Source organism: Prunus mume, linkage group LG4 (assembly GCF_029339155.1).
Source record: "Prunus mume cultivar Tortuosa linkage group LG4, ASM2933915v1, whole genome shotgun sequence".
Classification (NCBI taxonomy): Eukaryota; Viridiplantae; Streptophyta; class Magnoliopsida; order Rosales; family Rosaceae; genus Prunus; species Prunus mume.
This window is the reverse complement of record NC_142701.1, coordinates 17725220-17742879: the sequence shown is the minus strand read 5'-3', so window position 1 is coordinate 17742879 and position 17660 is coordinate 17725220. Positions and strand designations below refer to the sequence as shown.

Genomic DNA, 17660 nt, shown 5'->3' with positions numbered 1-17660 from the left:
TTTTTCTCCTATATCGCTTATGTTTATAATAAAAAAATGACTAATTTCATATCACTTATTTAAAAATAATAATAATTAAAATATTATAGGGATTGTCGAAAGAAACATATACCCTCTAGGCCTAAAATGGCTTCGCCACATGAATACGGGATTCTTCCCCATTTTACATAAGCTCAATTTTGGAGTTTTAAACTCACTTCACTATTCACTTGTAAAAATGTGAACCACATAATCCATGTGACTAAACAACACAACATTTTTAACCCTATCTATAGTAATAGAAGAATAAATTAGAGGTAGGTTTTGGCAAAAAAAAAAAAAAACACAGAACAATAACTATTCATGTGGACTAGCATATATGATACGCAATGCTCACCGATTGATGGGAATTAAGAAATAAAATGTAAAGGTTTAGTGAAAAATTACTTTGACTTGCAGACTAATTGTCTCAAGTTCAAACTTTCATAACACCTTAATAGTGTGTATGAGAAACCCTCGTCTCCTTATAGTTTAAGTAAAAATGGCTTCTAGATTTAGGTCCAAAATGATTAGCTACCGGGGCAGAGCTAGAATTGTAAAGTTAAGGGGGCTGAAAGTATAAAATACAAGTATATAAAATACCTAAGTATTCAATAATTACATGTTTAGAGCTAAATATTTCTAATTTAGTTATATCTAATTTGTTTTAGAGGGAACTTTAACTTAAATTTTAAGTAGTTTATTACAAATTCTATATATTATATATAATATAATAAAGGAGAGATAAAAAAATGGGGGGCCAGGGCCACTCCAGGCTTAGGAGTGGCTCCACCATTGATTAGCTGCTACTGGGTTTAGTCCATGCGTTTTTGGTTTTAGATGTAAGTCATTTGACATTTAATTCTTTTCTTTTTTTGTGTCGGTTTTACCCTTTGGGGTAAATAAGGAAACTAGCAATTGTATTAAAAAAAATGTAGAGAATATATGCAAAACTAGATTTCTTTTCGAATAATATGAAATGAAATTACATAAAAAGAAAGATCAATCACATAATCACAACCTTGTTTGTATTAGACTTTAAGCTATTATTAGTGCCTGCCTGCCTGCCTTTGGTTTGGTGGGATTTATTTTACAACTATTGCATTGACCTTTTTTGTTCTTTCCTTGTACATTCAGATGAGTCCATTAAAGAGAAAGATCATTTGCAAGTGGGGGTTACTTTGTCGTTTCAGGCAGCTGCTGCATCAGCTGGCTCAATCTCTAATTGCAAGCCTCTCCGGAATTGCACGAAAGGGTAAGCAAGTGGAGACTCATCTGGTTTTGTGTTCCATCTGGTGCAGCAAGTGCATGCAGCAGAAATTAATAATTATAATCAAACATTAGACAACATGATTATGGAAATTAAATTAAATTAAATTAAATTAAATTAGTTACCTATAACTAAGGACAAGATGATGAAGGAAGAATGCAATCACTACTTTAGCCAGTTCTGCTCCCGGACAGAGCCTCACTCCACCACCAAACACTGTCACTTTTTTGCTCATTTCTTTGTAATCTTCCTGCATATATAAACAAATAATTAAATAAATAAATCTCAAACATTTGTCACCATTGATATTCAAAAAATTAAAATCAGAAGCTACATACTGCCCATCTCCAAGGATCAAACTCCGCAGGATTTTCGTGAAGAGCTTGATCCAAATGCGCCCCAGAAAAGATTGGAAGAACCTTCCATCCTGATGGTATGACAAACTCTACACCAACAATAATCCAATAGTTAATAAACATCTTGATCATTATGTCATTTAATTAATTAAGCAATAGAAAGACAAAATAATTAACCTTTAAATTTCACGTCGACAAGAGCTTTTCTGTGCACAAATTTGACTACATTCCCACATCTCATAGCTTCATATATAACCTGCAGATTTTTTCAGTCCTTCAATTTTCCATATAATATATATATATATACACGCACAGTATAATTAACTAGCAGAACAGAACAGCTAACTTTGAAAGAAAATTATTACATAGTGGGAAAAATCCATTTTCTTGTAATCTTCCCAGTTCAAGAATTCCCCATCTTTTTTGTTTTGCCTTATGCTCTGGTGTTCTTCCTGCAGAGATTTTGGACAAGATACGTGTGTATATATCAGCCATATACACTGACTTATGCATGTAGAGAGAGAGAGAGAGAGAGAGAGAGAGAGAGAGAGAGCTGAGGGGGACAGGGGTTTGGTTTACCTTTAACTTGCGGAAAGCAATAGGCGCATGGGCAAGAAAGTAGACAATCAAGGACATAAGAGTAGCGGTTGTCTCGTAGCCTCCTAACATTATGTCCAACACAATGCTCACTATTTCTTCATCGTTTAGGCTCTGTTTTGATAATATCACATCCAAGAAGTCCTCTGTGTTTCTATTAACATTCCCTTTTCTTCTTTCTTCCATAATCTCTTTGACAGTGGAAGACAGCCTTACTCTAGCCTGAAGAAAAAAGGTCATTATAATGTTTATATGGAGGAGGAGAGGCATGCAATGCTTATGTTGTCAGATTGTGAATTTAAACGGTTGACCGCGTTAACGTTAGTGCGACAAACGAATATGATTACCCTATATATGCATACTATGTCGTAGGTAGGTGCTTTAATTACCTTCACAGCTTTGGCATAAGCTGTCCCAGGGATATTTACTGGTAGAGAAACAAAGCCTGTCATGTAGGTTTCGAAGTCTTGCAATATCCTCGAGGCTACTGGCTCCTCTGGTTTAACACTTAGAAGGTGCTTCACCATAAGACTCAGTGTAAACTGTGCGTTTGAATTGAATCACAAAATGCAGGCAGGCAGTCAGGCATTATCAAACTTCTAATATATTTGAAGCAGGTTAAGAAGAAGATTAAGGCTGAGTTGTACATACAGCTTTAGCTTGTTTGTAGAAGGATACTTGTTTGCAGCCATTCCATGAATCCATCATTGAGATTGACAGCTTCTGAACCCAGTGAAGGAAATCGGGGGCCGACTTAGAGTTGGCAATGAAGCTGACAGCAATGCTTCTAAGCTTTCTATGAAGCTCTCCGGATATGGTGAGTAACGAATGCTTTCCAAGAATGCCATGGATGGCCTTGGGGTAGCTGGCTTGGAATAGCTTCTCTTCATTCTGAAGAATAAACATGTTGAGCTCGAGGTCACATGAAACTATGGTTGGTGAACCAAATAGATGCGATTTAAAAACCTTCCCATATCTGCATAAATGATCACAAGTACACCATATCCAAAAACTATGAATGAAATTAATTTAATTAATTATCAATAAACTTTGTAAATTAATGAAGATGATCACCTAGAGCAATGCTGTTGCAAGAAGCTTCCCACAGAGTAAGTATAATGAGGCTTAAGGAAGTCAAGGGTCTCTCCAAACCAAGGCCACCCCATGCTTCCAGGAGGCAAGTTTTTAGCAGGATTTTGATGATCATGTGTTGCAGAGAACTTTTTCACAAGAATACAAGCCAACAGTATGGGTAGCCCTCCTAGCAGGAGAGAAAATAAAATAGGTGCTAAACCAACCATGATGTTTGATTTGTTCTCTTTTTCTAAACAAAAGTATTTGACTTGTGACTCTAACCCCTTACACCTTACATATATATATATAGAGGACCTTTCATTCCAGTCAGGTTCTTTGTCTTACGTTTTATATGCAAATTATTTAATGACCAAATCCGATAGCATCTGTCTTTCCGATTCTGCTCGTTTTCTTCTAATTAAGCCCGCACATAGGATTTGGAACCCCCTTTTTAAAACAAAATTCTTTGTATTAGAAGCTTCCCTTTACTAGATTGGACACTGGAGTAGTTTTTCCTTTGCTGAGAACCAATTGCTTGACTATGACAAATGTTAAGGAAAAATTCCTCTTCTCCACGCATGGTTAAGTGTATGCGATCGACCACTTCCACACCATCAATTAACCGTTCTGAATTGGTAACATATCAACAGCACTAAGTTCTAGATTTATATAAACTTAATGCTCATGGAAGGTAAGAAATCGGTTTTGTTCATTTGGTTTGCCCCTTTCTAAAAGGGGGTTTCCTAATCGATTACGAACCGAACCAAAGAGTCTCCCGAAAAGAGAAAAGAAAAAAAAAGAGAGGTGTGGTGGTGGTGCTTGCTTGCTTACTAATCATGACAGTGTCTTCTAAAATGTGAATTAACAAGATAGACAATTATAATATAGAACTGCTTTTCAAATGTCAAACATTCCTCAACCTAAATAATCATGCCCTCCCTCCTTACAAAACAAACTCAAAAACTCTTTCATGTGACCCTCTGTCTTTGAAGAATTTCCATGTATCTTTACTTACTTGAGCTTGCTACAAACAAACACTAGCTTGTGGAACCAACTATGATGAAAGACTTGAAGAGTATAAAAAATGGGTATAGGTTCCCTAAAGGAAAAACAATGAGAGACACACTATGTATATGTAGACAACAAAAGCTTGAAATTTTTGAATAAGTTGGGTTTGCTTTAAGGGGTTTGATATGGATGTTTGGAGTAGAAAGCCGACCAAATTTGTGACTATTTGCCTTTTGTAATCATACCCATTTTAACAAGACCTAAAAAATGATACTTATTTTTCGGCTTTAGGTGGGTTTTAGGAGAAGAAAAGGGGGTACGGACCCTCATAAGAAGCAACACAAAGGAACTAGAGGGAGGCAAGGAGCAATGCAGTTTGTCTGGCCTTTAGAGTGTGCATGGTGCACGTGCAATGGATTTGGGACCCCCTAATCAATTGGATGGTTGGCAATGGCATCTAGAAACCCTAATTAATAGCTGGATATCAGTTAGCATTGCAATCATGGCTAATTACTTAACTGTTGTTGTCTTAGTTACAGTGATCAGGAAAGGGGGAAATGAATTCAAGATGTTTTCGAATGACAAGGGCCTTGTAACTCATATAGTTAAAAGCATTTATTCATGCATCCGATGTTCTAGGTTCGATTATCTCTTTCCTTAATATTACTTGTGTAAAAACAACAGTCTCCGGATGAAGTTTACATATTATTTGTTTTGTGTCTAATCTTTCAGGGCACCCTTTCGGAAAGATGAACTTTCTTGATGTAGTAATTATATAAACAAACCTCATTGCACGTTTGAGGATTTGAGCAGACAACTCATTATTATTCTTGTCTTTTTATTTGGGCCTGCTAAATATGAACAAAATCATTATTTTTTTTAATTAAAAAATGAAAGAAGAGACATTGGTAGGTAGGGCTTTTCCACTCCATTATCACCAGGAAAAAAAATTGAAGGAAAAATATTAACAGATGATGAAACAAATAAAATAAAAAATTGGGCTTTCTCGAGTATACTTAGTCCATAGGAAGAAGAACATACGACCCAATAGAAGACAGATCAAGGGACGATGAACAACTCGGCTCATCAACAGAGATTCATGGCCCAAATTGGGAATTACCACCACATATGCACACATGAATGTCTGGTTTTGGCACATAGCAAGTCCCATATGTTAAAATCTTCATAAATTCAAAGCAATGGCCACAAACAATTCATCCAAATCTCAAGCCATGGCATCCATTTCTCACAAATTTACAAGCAACCCACAGACCTCACTCTCTCCTCAGTTCAAGACCAAAGCTCTGCCGCTTCCATCATCAAGAATTTTATGCACTTCAAGTGAAAACAATGAAACCAAGCAATCTCTGTCCTCAGCAGGAAAAATCAAACGTCTTGTTCTTCCCCAAGAGGGCAGAACAAAACTCAACACTTACCCGGACAGAGATTTCTACGCTTATCCACGCTTTGTGACCCATGTTGATGATGGCTTCATTTCCACATTAACCAATCTCTACAGACAAAAGTTGAGGCCTAACTCAGAGATTCTTGATCTTATGAGTTCATGGGTCAGCCATTTACCAGAAGAGGTTGAGTACAAAAAAGTGGTTGGGCATGGACTCAATGCACAAGAACTTGCCAAGAACCCAAGGCTGGACTATTTCTTTGTCAAGGATCTGAACCAGGATCAGAAGCTGGAGTTGGAGAGCTCCAGTTTTGATGCAGTTTTGTGCACAGTCAGTGTGCAGTATCTTCAACAGCCTGAGAAGGTTAGATGGTACTGTTAATTTAGGGCATGTTTGAGTGTGTTTCTACAGGGCCTAAAAGCGCTTTCTAACAAACAAAGGTCCTAATGCGTTTGGGTAATAAAAGCACTTTCTGGAGAAGTACATGTTAGTACTTCTTCAAGAAACACTTGGGATTTCTAATGAAAATTTCAACTTAATATAATAAAAACACTTTTGTTATAAGCGCTTATGAGCAGAAGTAACCCAAAAAAGGAGCCTCAAACGAGCCCTTACCTTTGTTACATTAATCAAAACCTTTGTTTAATTTGTAAATAAATTACCCAATTGAGTGGACATTGTGATGCAGGTGTTTGCAGAGGTGTTTAGGGTTCTAAGGCCAGGAGGGGTGTTTATTGTGAGCTTTAGCAATCGATTGTTCTATGAGAAAGCCATAGGCGCATGGAGAGATGGGAGTGCATACAGCAGAACACAATTGGTTGTGCAATACTTTCAATCTGTGGAAGGGTTCACGCAAGCTGAAATAATTAAGAAATTACCAGACCCTAATGGTGGTGGTGGTGGTAGTCCACAAAATAAATCACCATTCAGTTGGGTCATGGGTTTGCTGGGATTGCTATCCGGGTCGGATCCCTTTTATGCAGTGATAGCTTACAAGAACTTCAAGCCTGTATATGAATGAACAATAGCTTACCAGAACTTCAAACTCTTACTCTGTTCCCAAATGAAGCATGCAGTATGCAGACGTTGGACTCTGTTTGTCCTTTCAATTCTTGTAATTGTGAGGGTTTCTATTCCCTGTCTGTCAGGCTATGATGTTAGAAATACAAAAATGAACACCACCACTGGCAGAGTGCTCTCAAATCCTTCATCAAGTAGAAAAGTAAGATTTGAAAATGGAGCAGAGTAGGTTGCCAAGTTGAATGTCTTTTTGAGCTGAAATTATACTTCTACAAACTCATTTTGCAGTCCAGTTAAAAATTGGTAATTGGTGATTATGGCATACATGAAACTGCAAGCTGGATTTTAGTAAGGAATGGACTAGATCAGCCGGCCAGCCACGTCACAATTTCTTTCATTGTGGTAACTTGTTGGGTACGTTACAGAAAAATGGGTTACAAAAAAGTTTTGAGTTGGAACATGAGGGTTAGGATAGTTGGTCAAGACAATTGTGGTAACTTGTCGTGTACGTTACTGAAAAATGAGTTACAAAAAAGTTTTGAGTTGGAACATGAGAGTTAGGACAGTTAATCAAGACAATTATTCCCTTTCATTCGATTGTATAAAATAAAATAAAATAAATAAATAAAAAGAGGTCCAAGTTTGTATGGGTGGTAAATTTTAGAAAGGCAGCTTTGGGTCACAATGTTTGATATGACTCTGTATCCAGCTTCTCTACTTGTATGTTTTGGGCCTATTGGCCTTCGGGTACGTTTCTGATATTTACCTACCGAAACTTTTCGTTTGCAGCTTTGTTTTCCTCATCAAAATAAAAAATATCTCCACCTGCAAACATTTGGACCATCCTGCGCTAATGTAACCAGAACAAACCCTTCTCTCATTCCTTATCCTCTCTCCATCTCTCTATATCTCTCTCTTCCCCTCCTCTCTCTACCTTCCTCCAACCATGTCTTCTGCAACCGCCGCTTTTTTGAAGCCAATATCAATAGCCGAAAGTTGCCTACCCTCTGTGCCAGCCCTCTTTGCCCCCAAAAACCAATACCCAATTCTTTCACTTCCTTCAAAACCCACCAAGCTCTCAGCCGTCTCATGCTCATTTACGCCTTCTCTCCCTTCATGGGTCTCTCTCAAGCACAAGTCTTTACCTCTGCATGTGGCTCAGACCTCGGACTGGGCTCAAGAAGAAGAAGTAAAAGAAGAGGGTTCGGGTTTTGAGAGTGAAGGGGTAGAGGAAACAGAGGAGGGGATAGAGGCAAGTGCTTTATCTGATGGGGAAGAGAGTTCTGGAGACGGAGTTTTAGCGGTTGGTGAAGAAGAATACTATCCCGAACCACCCGAAGAGGCCAAGCTCTATGTGGGTAATTTGCCTTACGATGTTGATAGTGAGAAACTTGCTCATATCTTCAACGAGGCTGGGGTTGTTGAGATTGCTGAGGTAAATTTAGTGTCTTTGATGCTCTGTGTATGCTTCGCAGTTAAAATTGCAGCATTGGAATTATTGTCACATGGTATTGTGTTTTCTCTTTGCAATTACTAGGTGATCTACAATAGGGAAACAGATCAGAGTAGAGGTTTTGGGTTTGTGACTATGAGTACTGTTGAAGAAGCTGAGAAGGCTGTACAGTTGTTCCACCGTTATGTAAGTTGCAAATTCCTTTGTTAATTATCGTTCTTTTTCCTTTTCCAGTACAATTAAAAAAAGAATAAACTAATTCATTGCCAACATTCTGAACTTAAAAGAAGTATAAATGTAGCAAAAAACATGCATCTTGATACATTTGGTTCCAATTACGAAGTGGCATTACGTTGATTTAGTTTCTTAATTCCATGCATCTTTTAATAAATCTTTCCTCCCAATTGCAATGAGAAAACTTGTTAAATTTCAAACTCATATAAATTGAGGAGTGTTTTAAAGTTACATTTGTTCTTACACAGGATATAGGTGGAAGACTTTTGACTGTAAACAAGGCTGCTCCTAGAGGGTCACGTCCTGAAAGACCTCCTCGAGTGAATGAACCCTCTTTCAGAATCTATGTTGGTAACCTGCCATGGCAAGTTGATGATTCTCGTTTGGAGCAGGTTTTCAGTGAACATGGAAAGGTGGTCAGTGCCAGGGTAGTATATGACCGGGAAACAGGGCGCTCACGCGGGTTTGGTTTTGTTACGTTTTCTAGTGAGACAGAAGTGGATGATGCCATTGCTGCTCTTGATGGACAGGTATAGACTTGCCTTTGTTTCATGAGTGTTGAAATATTATCTTTCTGCCAATTTAGAGTATGCCAAGAAACTGATAACTACTTTAGTTTCTAGGATATTACTCAATCCATTAGGTTTTCGGCTGTTACTCAGACCATTAGGGATTCATAATTCTGCAACAGATTAACTCTATTTCCGAATATTGGTCTAGTATATATCATTTGTGGAGTCTTGTCTATTTCTTTGGCCTGTCCACTTGTATGCAACATCTGAACACGTTTGAGACAATTGAGTCATGGATCTCTGCCAATTGACTTGGACTCAATCCCACAATTCATAAAAGGAAAGAGCCACGAAGTTCTCATGTTTGATTTAGTCATTCGTTTTTGTGTTTTAGACTCAAATGAAGTCACCTTACAACTAATTGTGTATTGTTGTTATCTTGGTGCCTTTCTATTAATTAACAAAGACCCTCATTTTGTTCTACATTGGCCGTGCAGAGTTTGGATGGCAGATCAATCCGAGTAAATGTTGCTGAAGAGCGACCAAGGCGTGGCTCATTTTCTATTTAAGAAGATAATTATTCAATATTTTATGAGCAGATTGGTGCTTAGCTTTTGGAGAGGGTCCTAGCATTCTTCAACTTTTGCCCCCATCTTCTTATATTTCCCTTCTTCGACGAGATATTTTCTTTTAGGGATTTAAAGTTTTTACAGATAGGTTATTATTCTGCCTTGTGTATCTTCTAGCATGTTGACAACAGTATGTCCTGTTTCATCTTTGTTACATTGTATCAATCGAATGCAGTTCTCCTTCTCATGTGATTACATTTACGTCTCCTTCTCATCTTATAACATTCACATGTGCAAAAATAATTCATCAAAAACACAAAAGGAAAAATTTATGCACACGTCACACTGCTAGTGGTAGGAATGTAGGAGTTCCTACGTACGTGGTAAAGAGGGAAGTATTTTTCATTGACAAATGTATGAAAACAATACAGAAATGAAAGTCTGTATTGACCCAAAAAACCAAAAAAGTCTGCAAATGTCCACAAATGAACTTTTTAAAGCTTCCTGTTAGAAAAAGGGGAAAATTAGGCTTAATTTAAGTCTCAACAAAAGGGACATTTGAGACAAACTGCCTTATGCTGTTCTTATATTTAACTCAAGAGGATCGTGATAGAAGTTTACAAAGAATTCCATAAGCTTGAATTTCGTAACTTTCTGTACTCAGTATACAGTAAAAGATGTACAATGTGCGATTCCAACCCATATTATGCAGAGAATGAAGCCAAATTACAAATGAAAAAATTTATATCAAAAACTACATCTCGCATTCGTCTGAACTTTTGAGGTGCTCCAAAAATTTTGCACTTCTGGGCCATAACGGTCAAAATCATCAAATTTACTGGTCAAGATTAGATGCTCAATTTTGTGTATTTTTACCAAAATTCTGTGGTCTGGTGGAGGATTTCTACAAAAGACTCGAAGTGTGCAGATGGGGCAGAAATTACTTGTTGAAGCAGTGAGAAAGAAAGCCCGATGACTGCTATCTCCCTTTTTTCCTTTTTGGGTACTACTGATGACTACTATCTTCGTTTGGCTAAAGAAAATTTCAGCCCTGGTACAGCGAACTTCCGTTGGTTTCATATAGGCGTATTAGAGCTTTTTTCAAATTAAGCTACTTGGCTAGCTTTCTAGCTTTCTCAACTGCTTCAACATAATAATACAATCTCCAAAGTGTTACATTACTCTGCAAGTAAAAGATACAACTTTAGAAACGAGTTGAAATTCTAATTAGTTCACAAACCAGGTAATTTTGCATCTTCTTACCTGTTTTTCAAGATCCACATGAATTTCATCAGAGGAATTTGTACAAGCTGCGTTCCTATGTTGGAGCATTTCTGCAACACAGTCAAGATTTTTTGGTGGTAACTTCTGAATCAATTTTCCAAGCTTGTGTTTCTCAGGAAGGGTCATAGGCCTGAAAAGTTCACAGTTACAAGAGAGAGAGAGGGAGCAATGTATGACCTAAGCAGGTCAATAGTGCTTTGTTGAGATCTACATCAGAAATTCAACGCTGAATTTTCACTTATTTAACAATTTACCAAGAAACATTAGATCCTATGAGGCCCAATGTTTCCAATGGATATGTAGAATTGAATGCTATTGTGGCTGAGAAATATCAATTATAGAGAGCAAATTATTAACAACTACCTGCACGAAGCCATCACAGTATCAAGAAGTTTTTCAAGCTGCTGTTCCATGTGCCCTAACTGAAAAACAGACATAAATTCAGTACAGATATAAATCATCGTAATGTATCAGGCTTTGCAGTACTGACAAAGAAAAAATTTCAGAGAATTACTGTTGCAGAAAATTCATCAGAATATTTCTTCACTGTCTCCTCAACCTGCAAGCTATCCTTCTCTATAAGGAACTGCAAATCATCGTCAACCTGAAGAGTAGAATTATGATAAACCCACCCATAAGTAAGTTGCCAACATCATGCATAAATTGCTACACAACACACCCACCCACACACACACACACACAAAACCCTTGCCTAAACATCCTACTTTCTCCTCCTTTCTTCAGTTAAACAAGTTTGCAAGTATTACAAAGTAAGAAAAAAAAAAAGACCCAAAAACAAAAAAATCAGGGCGTGTTTGGAAGGGTGGGCAAGTGCAACCTTTTGGATGTGACACAACCCCACAAATAGAAGGGCAGTAAGGAGAATGTTAGTCACCTTTGGCTCCTCCGGAACAGCTATCAACCTAGCTGTTTCTGTTGTGAGGCCATGAGCACAGTTCTAAACAACATTAGAAAAGTTCAACCATAAATTTCTACATGATATGAACCATTACAAAACCCAGTGACTGCAAAGCTTGGGTTATGCAACACAAAAGAAAAGGCAATTGGTATTACAACTGCTTTGTCCTATTGAAAAATGTTACAAGAAAAGAGAGAAGAAAAAATCTTCTGCATTAACTAAAACATAAAAGATCTTACTTCAGAGTAGACGCAACAAAAACATAAAGCTTTAGAAATAAAAATATTAGTGGGAAGTATCACATCCCCTAAGAAGTCTAAATGTTAGCCAATTCTGAGCATAAAAAATATATGGAAATCTGACAAATTAAAGGAAAATGGCCACCTTTATCAAGCATATTCACAAAATTTTCTCTTTTAACTACACATTTTCAATCCATTAAAATAGAAAAGGGTTAGATCAACAACAATGCAGAAAACCTGAAACTTGACAAGAATGATAATGCAACAAATGAAATATAACCTCTTTGCTAGACTCGAGATTGGTAGGCGTGGAAAGTGCAGGGAGACTGGTTGAAGAGAAAGAAGAAGATCTCTTTGGTCTTTTAGAGTGAGCATTCCTTGCATCAATGTCAGGTAATGTACCTTTAGAAGACGATAGACAGTTTCTGCTCTTTAGCTGAGATTTTAACCGGCTGATAGCAACAACAGGTTCTAGCATCTGCATTTACACATATGGTTATTACAAGTACAGATTCTAAATAAGCATTTTTATCTCACAGGCTTGGTTAAACATAGGCCTCAAATGTGAACCCATATGGTATCAAATCAACAATTGTTGAATATTATCAAGTATCACATCATCCATACGAAATGTGAAGCAACACTTAGTACCGCAAATGTGAAAGCAACATTTTCAATTACATTACAGTAAAGTACCACGACATCATACAACTAAAGGGCGACTCAATATCATGACATACTTATTGATTGTTTAAAAAGTATCAAAGTACATCCAGATTCATTTCGTATAATTCAAAATCATGAATGTATATAACCATTCTTGACTTTGTTTGAAGCACCCATATAAAAACAAAAGGGGAAGTAGGCATCATCCCTACATACCTCATCAACTTCTGGTGAAAGCAAATTCACACCCTGCCTGAGCAATGATTTCAATCTTTCCTTTTTGAAATCTGAAAGCCCAGTTCCTATGCTGTTACCAAATAAAGAACCAGAAGTACCATAACCGTGCTCAATAACATCCTTCCCTCTAACATCCCCACTTCTTCTTTGAGATAGATCAGAGGATTGGGAAGCAAAAGGTGGAAAATCTTCTTCTTGTGATAACAACTCTGTAACTAAACGTGTATAGTAACCAAAGAAGTCTGGTCCTATTTTATCATGTTCACTCGAACCAACAAGATCCTTCGTAGCTTCTGACATAACAACAAAAATGCAGCTGCACCACAGAAGAAACAACATTTATACAATATATGATACTAAATTTTCTAAATGGAAAATAATTAGAACATTGGTCAGTCAAAGAGCAGCTAATGAAACTTCTTCCTTTCATAGCCAAATGAAGAAAGTATCTGAAACAAAACATACTGAAATTTCAAAAGACAAATATCATGCCCTTACCAGCTATGCCAAAACAACACTTCTACTTGAGCAAATTTTCTTATCTGCCAGGTAACCAACATGTGGCACCTTGCACCTTTCCGGGCATTGACTTTCAGATATAAGGATTCTCAATCGAACACCTCATATCTGTGTGGAAAACCTGATCAGCATATCTTGAATAAAGTAATAATAACAAAACACAAACAACACCCAAATGTGTCAAATCAATATTTTTTAATGAAAGAGCCAATAAGACTATACTGCTGAAGATGTTAGAAATCTAGTAATGAATTAGGAGTTAGATTATTTTATCAACCTATAGATACATGTACTTGTGTAATATGTTCTTCATTGGTTGAACACATGAAATAGCAAGTTATTAGTTATTACAAACTTAATCTCTTTGTTTTGGTCTTGGAAGGAGACTATCTAACGAAAGAGGCATAAAACAACTCCACGAACTATCCCAAGCTTCCCAAATTCACTAGAAATAAGATACGTTGATACATTTGAAGAAATTTTTTGTTTCCCTGGAATCCTACAGGCACCTCAAGAAGGCAAATAGCATGCAAACACATAAACCCTAAACGCAATCTAGAAGAAGAGAGGCGATTTAGCATGCACTCATTTATAAAACACAAACACATTAACCCTAAACCCAATGTATAAGAAGTACGGTGATTTAGGACGCAATCTTGATAACACTAACACATGAACAATAAACCAAATCTATAAGAAGTATGCGATTACGTAGTTCAGAGCGCAAGAGAGGTTAAAAATCAGAGATTCGATTTAGCATTATCTCCATAAACCCTAGCGCTCCGTTTGGTTTCTCCGAAATTTAGCAAAATGAAACTAAGAAAACTACAGTCATTGGAGATGAAATTTCCAACATTTTAAACCGCCTTCAACACTGAGCCAATCAAAAGGACGACGTTCAAATTTTTAGTTTATTTTCCATCTTTTCTTTCGTTTTGTTTCTTGGCTTTCAGGCAAAGCAAATAGAACCTGAAGCTAAGAAAGCATAATCAAACAAATGTTACAGAGCGGAAGAGAGAGAGAGAGAGAGAGAGAGAGAGAGAGAGAGAGAGAGAGAGGAGAGGGAGCGGGAGAGGGAGAGAGAGATAGAGAGGGAGGGACGCTTACGTACATGATCGGCGCGTTGGCAGAGCCGGTAGCCAGAGAGAATTGGATGAGAATTTTTGAGAGCGAACGACGTCGTCGAACGGAAGCCGAGCGTGAACCGGACCGCCTTTTTAGATTTCCAATTTTAAGCCGTGCAAAAAAAATCATCCGAAACTAAAAACTCTGCCTCTAAACTTTAATGATTACTTTCTAAAAAAATAAAAACTCTAATGATTACTTTCTACGTTACAACATGACAATAAATTGGATCAAAATTGAAATAAATCAAGTATAAATGACCTTCTTGCCACGACATAACCACAAAAATAAATTAGATCAAAATTTAAAAAAATTAAGTAGAAATGATATTTTCAATCATATCAAGAAAGGGTGCAACACGCACGCTATTTGTAAGAAACGTTTTATTTTGTCAAAGCGAATGGTAACATGATTTAGTCACATAATACACATGACCATATGTGCTGGCTTGAAAAATTATTTTTCATTCTTTTAAATTAAATAAAAGGAATATTCTATAATATAAAAAATCAAATATAAGGAATTAGGCAAATTCAATTAAAAATTAAAACTAATTGATTATGAAGAGAAACATGTTACTAATACTAGTGTATCTTATGAAGGAATATTATAATGTTACATGATGATATATCTTTTATAATGCACTCTATTCAGGTAAAAGGAACTAAAACTAGTGTTTTTTAAAAAAAAAATTAGAAATTATGAAATTGTATTCATAATTCAACCAAAAAAACCACTAGCGTTAATACAAATTAGTCACAAACTAATCATAAAGAGTTATTACAATAACGGAGCGATCTAATATCAAAATTAAAAGAATTTGAAGCAAAAACTAGTGTATCTAATTTATAACATGAAAACATTGAAATTTTGTGTTTTGATTTTAGAGCGAGTTTAGAGTTTAGTAGTTCACATTAGAACAAAAATTACAATCAACACACTTTTCGAACTCAAACGTAACTATAGTTCGGGTCCTTGCAATAGAGGCAAAACCCCATATAAGAATAGGCAAAACCCTGTAGACAAACAAGCATTCTTCACCGGGGAAGTCGTTTTTCTTTATTTTTTCTTTTGGTCCGACCTTCATAGGGGAAGTCAATTCACCACAGCCCTGTACAGCTACGAAGGCTTCAATGGCTTCAACGATCCAAAGGGTCCTTAGAAGATCACAACCCACGAGAATAATCGATGCTTTACACAATCCTGCAGCGCCAAATCTTATTCTTCACCAACCTCATCTCGACCAAACCAATCCCGACCCACATCAAATCCTAAATCTAAGTCCATTGTTGGTTGTACCTAAAACACAAAACTTTGGCTCCTATGGTTTCTCACATATTTTCCCCAGCTTTCCATTTGGGATTTGTTTAAGCCCGATTTCATCATCTGGGTTGGTCTCATCCGAGGCCGAAGAAGTGGAGTTTGATGACTCGCGGAAGGTCTGGGCCGATAGTGTGAAGAAGAAGAGGAAGAGGAAGATGAACAAGCACAAGTACAGGAAGCTGAGGAAGCGTCTCCAGAGACAGACTTAGTCTCTTTGTTAGGTGAGATTTGATGATGGGACATTGTGCCGGGCTTTCTAATTCGCTTAACGTGCTATTGGGTTTTGCAAGATAAAAGCTTTTCCTATACTTAATGCGTTTTTTGACAGATATAATGAAAGATATTGTTCAGAGCTTAAACACGGTTACTCATTGTTGTTACATAAGTTTGGTTGCTGTTTAGCTGATTTGGATTGTATTGGTATTTGTTGCTCGTCGAATACTAAGCATGTAATTCGAGTTTTGATGCTTTTGTTGACTTTGCTTATTTAAATAGATTCATGTATGCATGCCATGGACACATTCTGATGTTACCAACCTAGGAATTTAGAATGGATGTGGGTAGAAATTCATTACTATGGTTATGGTCCATGGATGAGAGCTAAATGTTTATGAGCAAAAGGCCTATGCTTTTGCAATTCCAGATTGCTCATGTCTACAACTGATATCAAAGGATGCTTGCAACTTGCAAGAGACTGTGAGTTTGAGTTCAAATGGTGAACTGTTGATGCAAGTTTTTACCTTTTTGTTTCTTTTGACGACTGATGGTAGTGCCTTAATTCTTGTGCAAGATCAAGAATGAAGGATTAGTGCCTAGATGTTGCCTGCCTTATAGTTTAGCATGGTTTTAGAAATCATTGACTGTGTTGGAAAACACGAATTTGGTCGAATTCCTATTCGTGTTTGTTTTGAATACATGCAGCTTAGCTTACCAATTCTAGTGTCAAGCACCATGTTTAGACAGTACAGCAATATAAATGAAGAAAAATGTTCCTGTACAATAACAGAACTTGTATCTGAACTTTTCTGTCTCATTTCCTTAGTTTTACAAATGATGTGAGGTTCAGTTGTCCATCTTCTGCTCTGTGTGTGAACCAATTGAAAGATATTATTAGGGGAGAGCTCTCTCTGTATCACCATGAACAGACGTATCTGAAGTAGCCAAGCTCTCTGTGTACTCTGTATTTCGTCTCAATCGCAGCCGTTAGCTATGGGCTTCAATTCAATCAACAGGTTTTTGTAAAAGCCCAAACCAAACCATGCCAAGTGATGAAAAGGGCTCAACCCAAATCCATATCAAACTGACAATCAATTGGGTCCCATTGGCTCGGATTTTTGGCCCAATTGGGCTTCAAACACATGACCTGGAAACGTGGGATCCAAACCCGTGCACAAAGTTAATTCCTTTTCATTTATTAATGTGTAGTGTAGTTGAAGACGATCCAAACCAAACCAAAATGTATCATTCAAGATTTCAAGTAATGTGCCAATGTGGGAATGTGTTCAACTGCTGTGGTGCCCGCTGTTCTTAAGAAAGGGGACAATCCCCTCATATTATTGACTCGCTCATACTAAACCTCAGAATTATTGGGAAATCCTGCCATATATCATCTGAATTGGCGTTCAGATTTTAAAATTTGAGTTTTTCTGCCTTGTTTGGAGTATGGTCCTTGTTTTTCTATGTACGTATAGTGCATAAAAATGACACTAATTGAAAACAGAGTTCATATTAAGGATGATGATTGAGCCAGGTTTTCAAGTTTTGATCCCCTTATACATTGTTATTTCTGAAAAATTATATAATGATATTTGAGTACGATTACGTGATA

At 36.9% G+C, this 17660-nt stretch overlaps 4 protein-coding genes across 11 annotated transcripts; 2 read left to right on the top strand and 2 right to left on the bottom strand.

The window, feature by feature from the left end:
- Window positions 1–970: 970 nt before the first annotated feature.
- Window positions 971–3560, bottom strand: CYP724A1 (cytochrome P450, family 724, subfamily A, polypeptide 1). Its single transcript, XM_016793536.2, has 9 exons — window positions 3316–3560; window positions 2893–3217; window positions 2631–2783; window positions 2224–2463; window positions 2010–2096; window positions 1822–1900; window positions 1627–1733; window positions 1414–1538; window positions 971–1310 (listed from the first exon to the last, which is right to left on the bottom strand). Exons 1-9 carry the CDS (start codon window positions 3540–3542, stop codon window positions 1208–1210), a joined length of 1446 nt encoding a protein of 481 aa, XP_016649022.2. The 5' UTR covers window positions 3543–3560; the 3' UTR covers window positions 971–1207.
- A 1854-nt stretch (window positions 3561–5414) lies between these two features.
- Window positions 5415–6876, top strand: LOC103330154 (S-adenosyl-L-methionine-dependent methyltransferases superfamily protein). Its single transcript, XM_008232710.3, has 2 exons — window positions 5415–6092; window positions 6418–6876. Exons 1-2 carry the CDS (start codon window positions 5523–5525, stop codon window positions 6748–6750), a joined length of 903 nt encoding a protein of 300 aa, XP_008230932.2. The 5' UTR covers window positions 5415–5522; the 3' UTR covers window positions 6751–6876.
- Window positions 6877–7532: 656 nt separating this feature from the next.
- Window positions 7533–9772, top strand: LOC103329762 (28 kDa ribonucleoprotein, chloroplastic-like). The gene is made up of 4 exons (XM_008232267.2): window positions 7533–8184; window positions 8287–8388; window positions 8685–8966; window positions 9446–9772. Exons 1-4 carry the CDS (start codon window positions 7696–7698, stop codon window positions 9515–9517), a joined length of 945 nt encoding a protein of 314 aa, XP_008230489.1. The 5' UTR covers window positions 7533–7695; the 3' UTR covers window positions 9518–9772.
- A 302-nt stretch (window positions 9773–10074) lies between these two features.
- On the bottom strand, window positions 10075–14640 carry LOC103329761 (bromodomain testis-specific protein). Of its 8 annotated transcripts, none has more exons than XM_089050077.1 (9): window positions 14496–14640; window positions 13364–13518; window positions 12845–13181; window positions 12243–12440; window positions 11640–11759; window positions 11316–11405; window positions 11165–11223; window positions 10781–10931; window positions 10075–10700 (listed from the first exon to the last, which is right to left on the bottom strand). In XM_089050077.1, the coding sequence occupies exons 2-9, from the start codon at window positions 13423–13425 to the stop codon at window positions 10629–10631; spliced, it is 1089 nt and encodes a 362-aa protein (XP_088906203.1). In that variant the 5' UTR covers window positions 13426–13518; window positions 14496–14640; the 3' UTR covers window positions 10075–10628. The 8 variants fall into 8 exon arrangements, with proteins under 8 accessions (XP_088906203.1, XP_088906204.1, XP_088906206.1 ...); XM_089050078.1 differs by having other exon boundaries at window positions 13364–13492; window positions 14496–14635; XM_089050080.1 differs by lacking the exon at window positions 11640–11759.
- Window positions 14641–17660: the final 3020 nt, after the last annotated feature.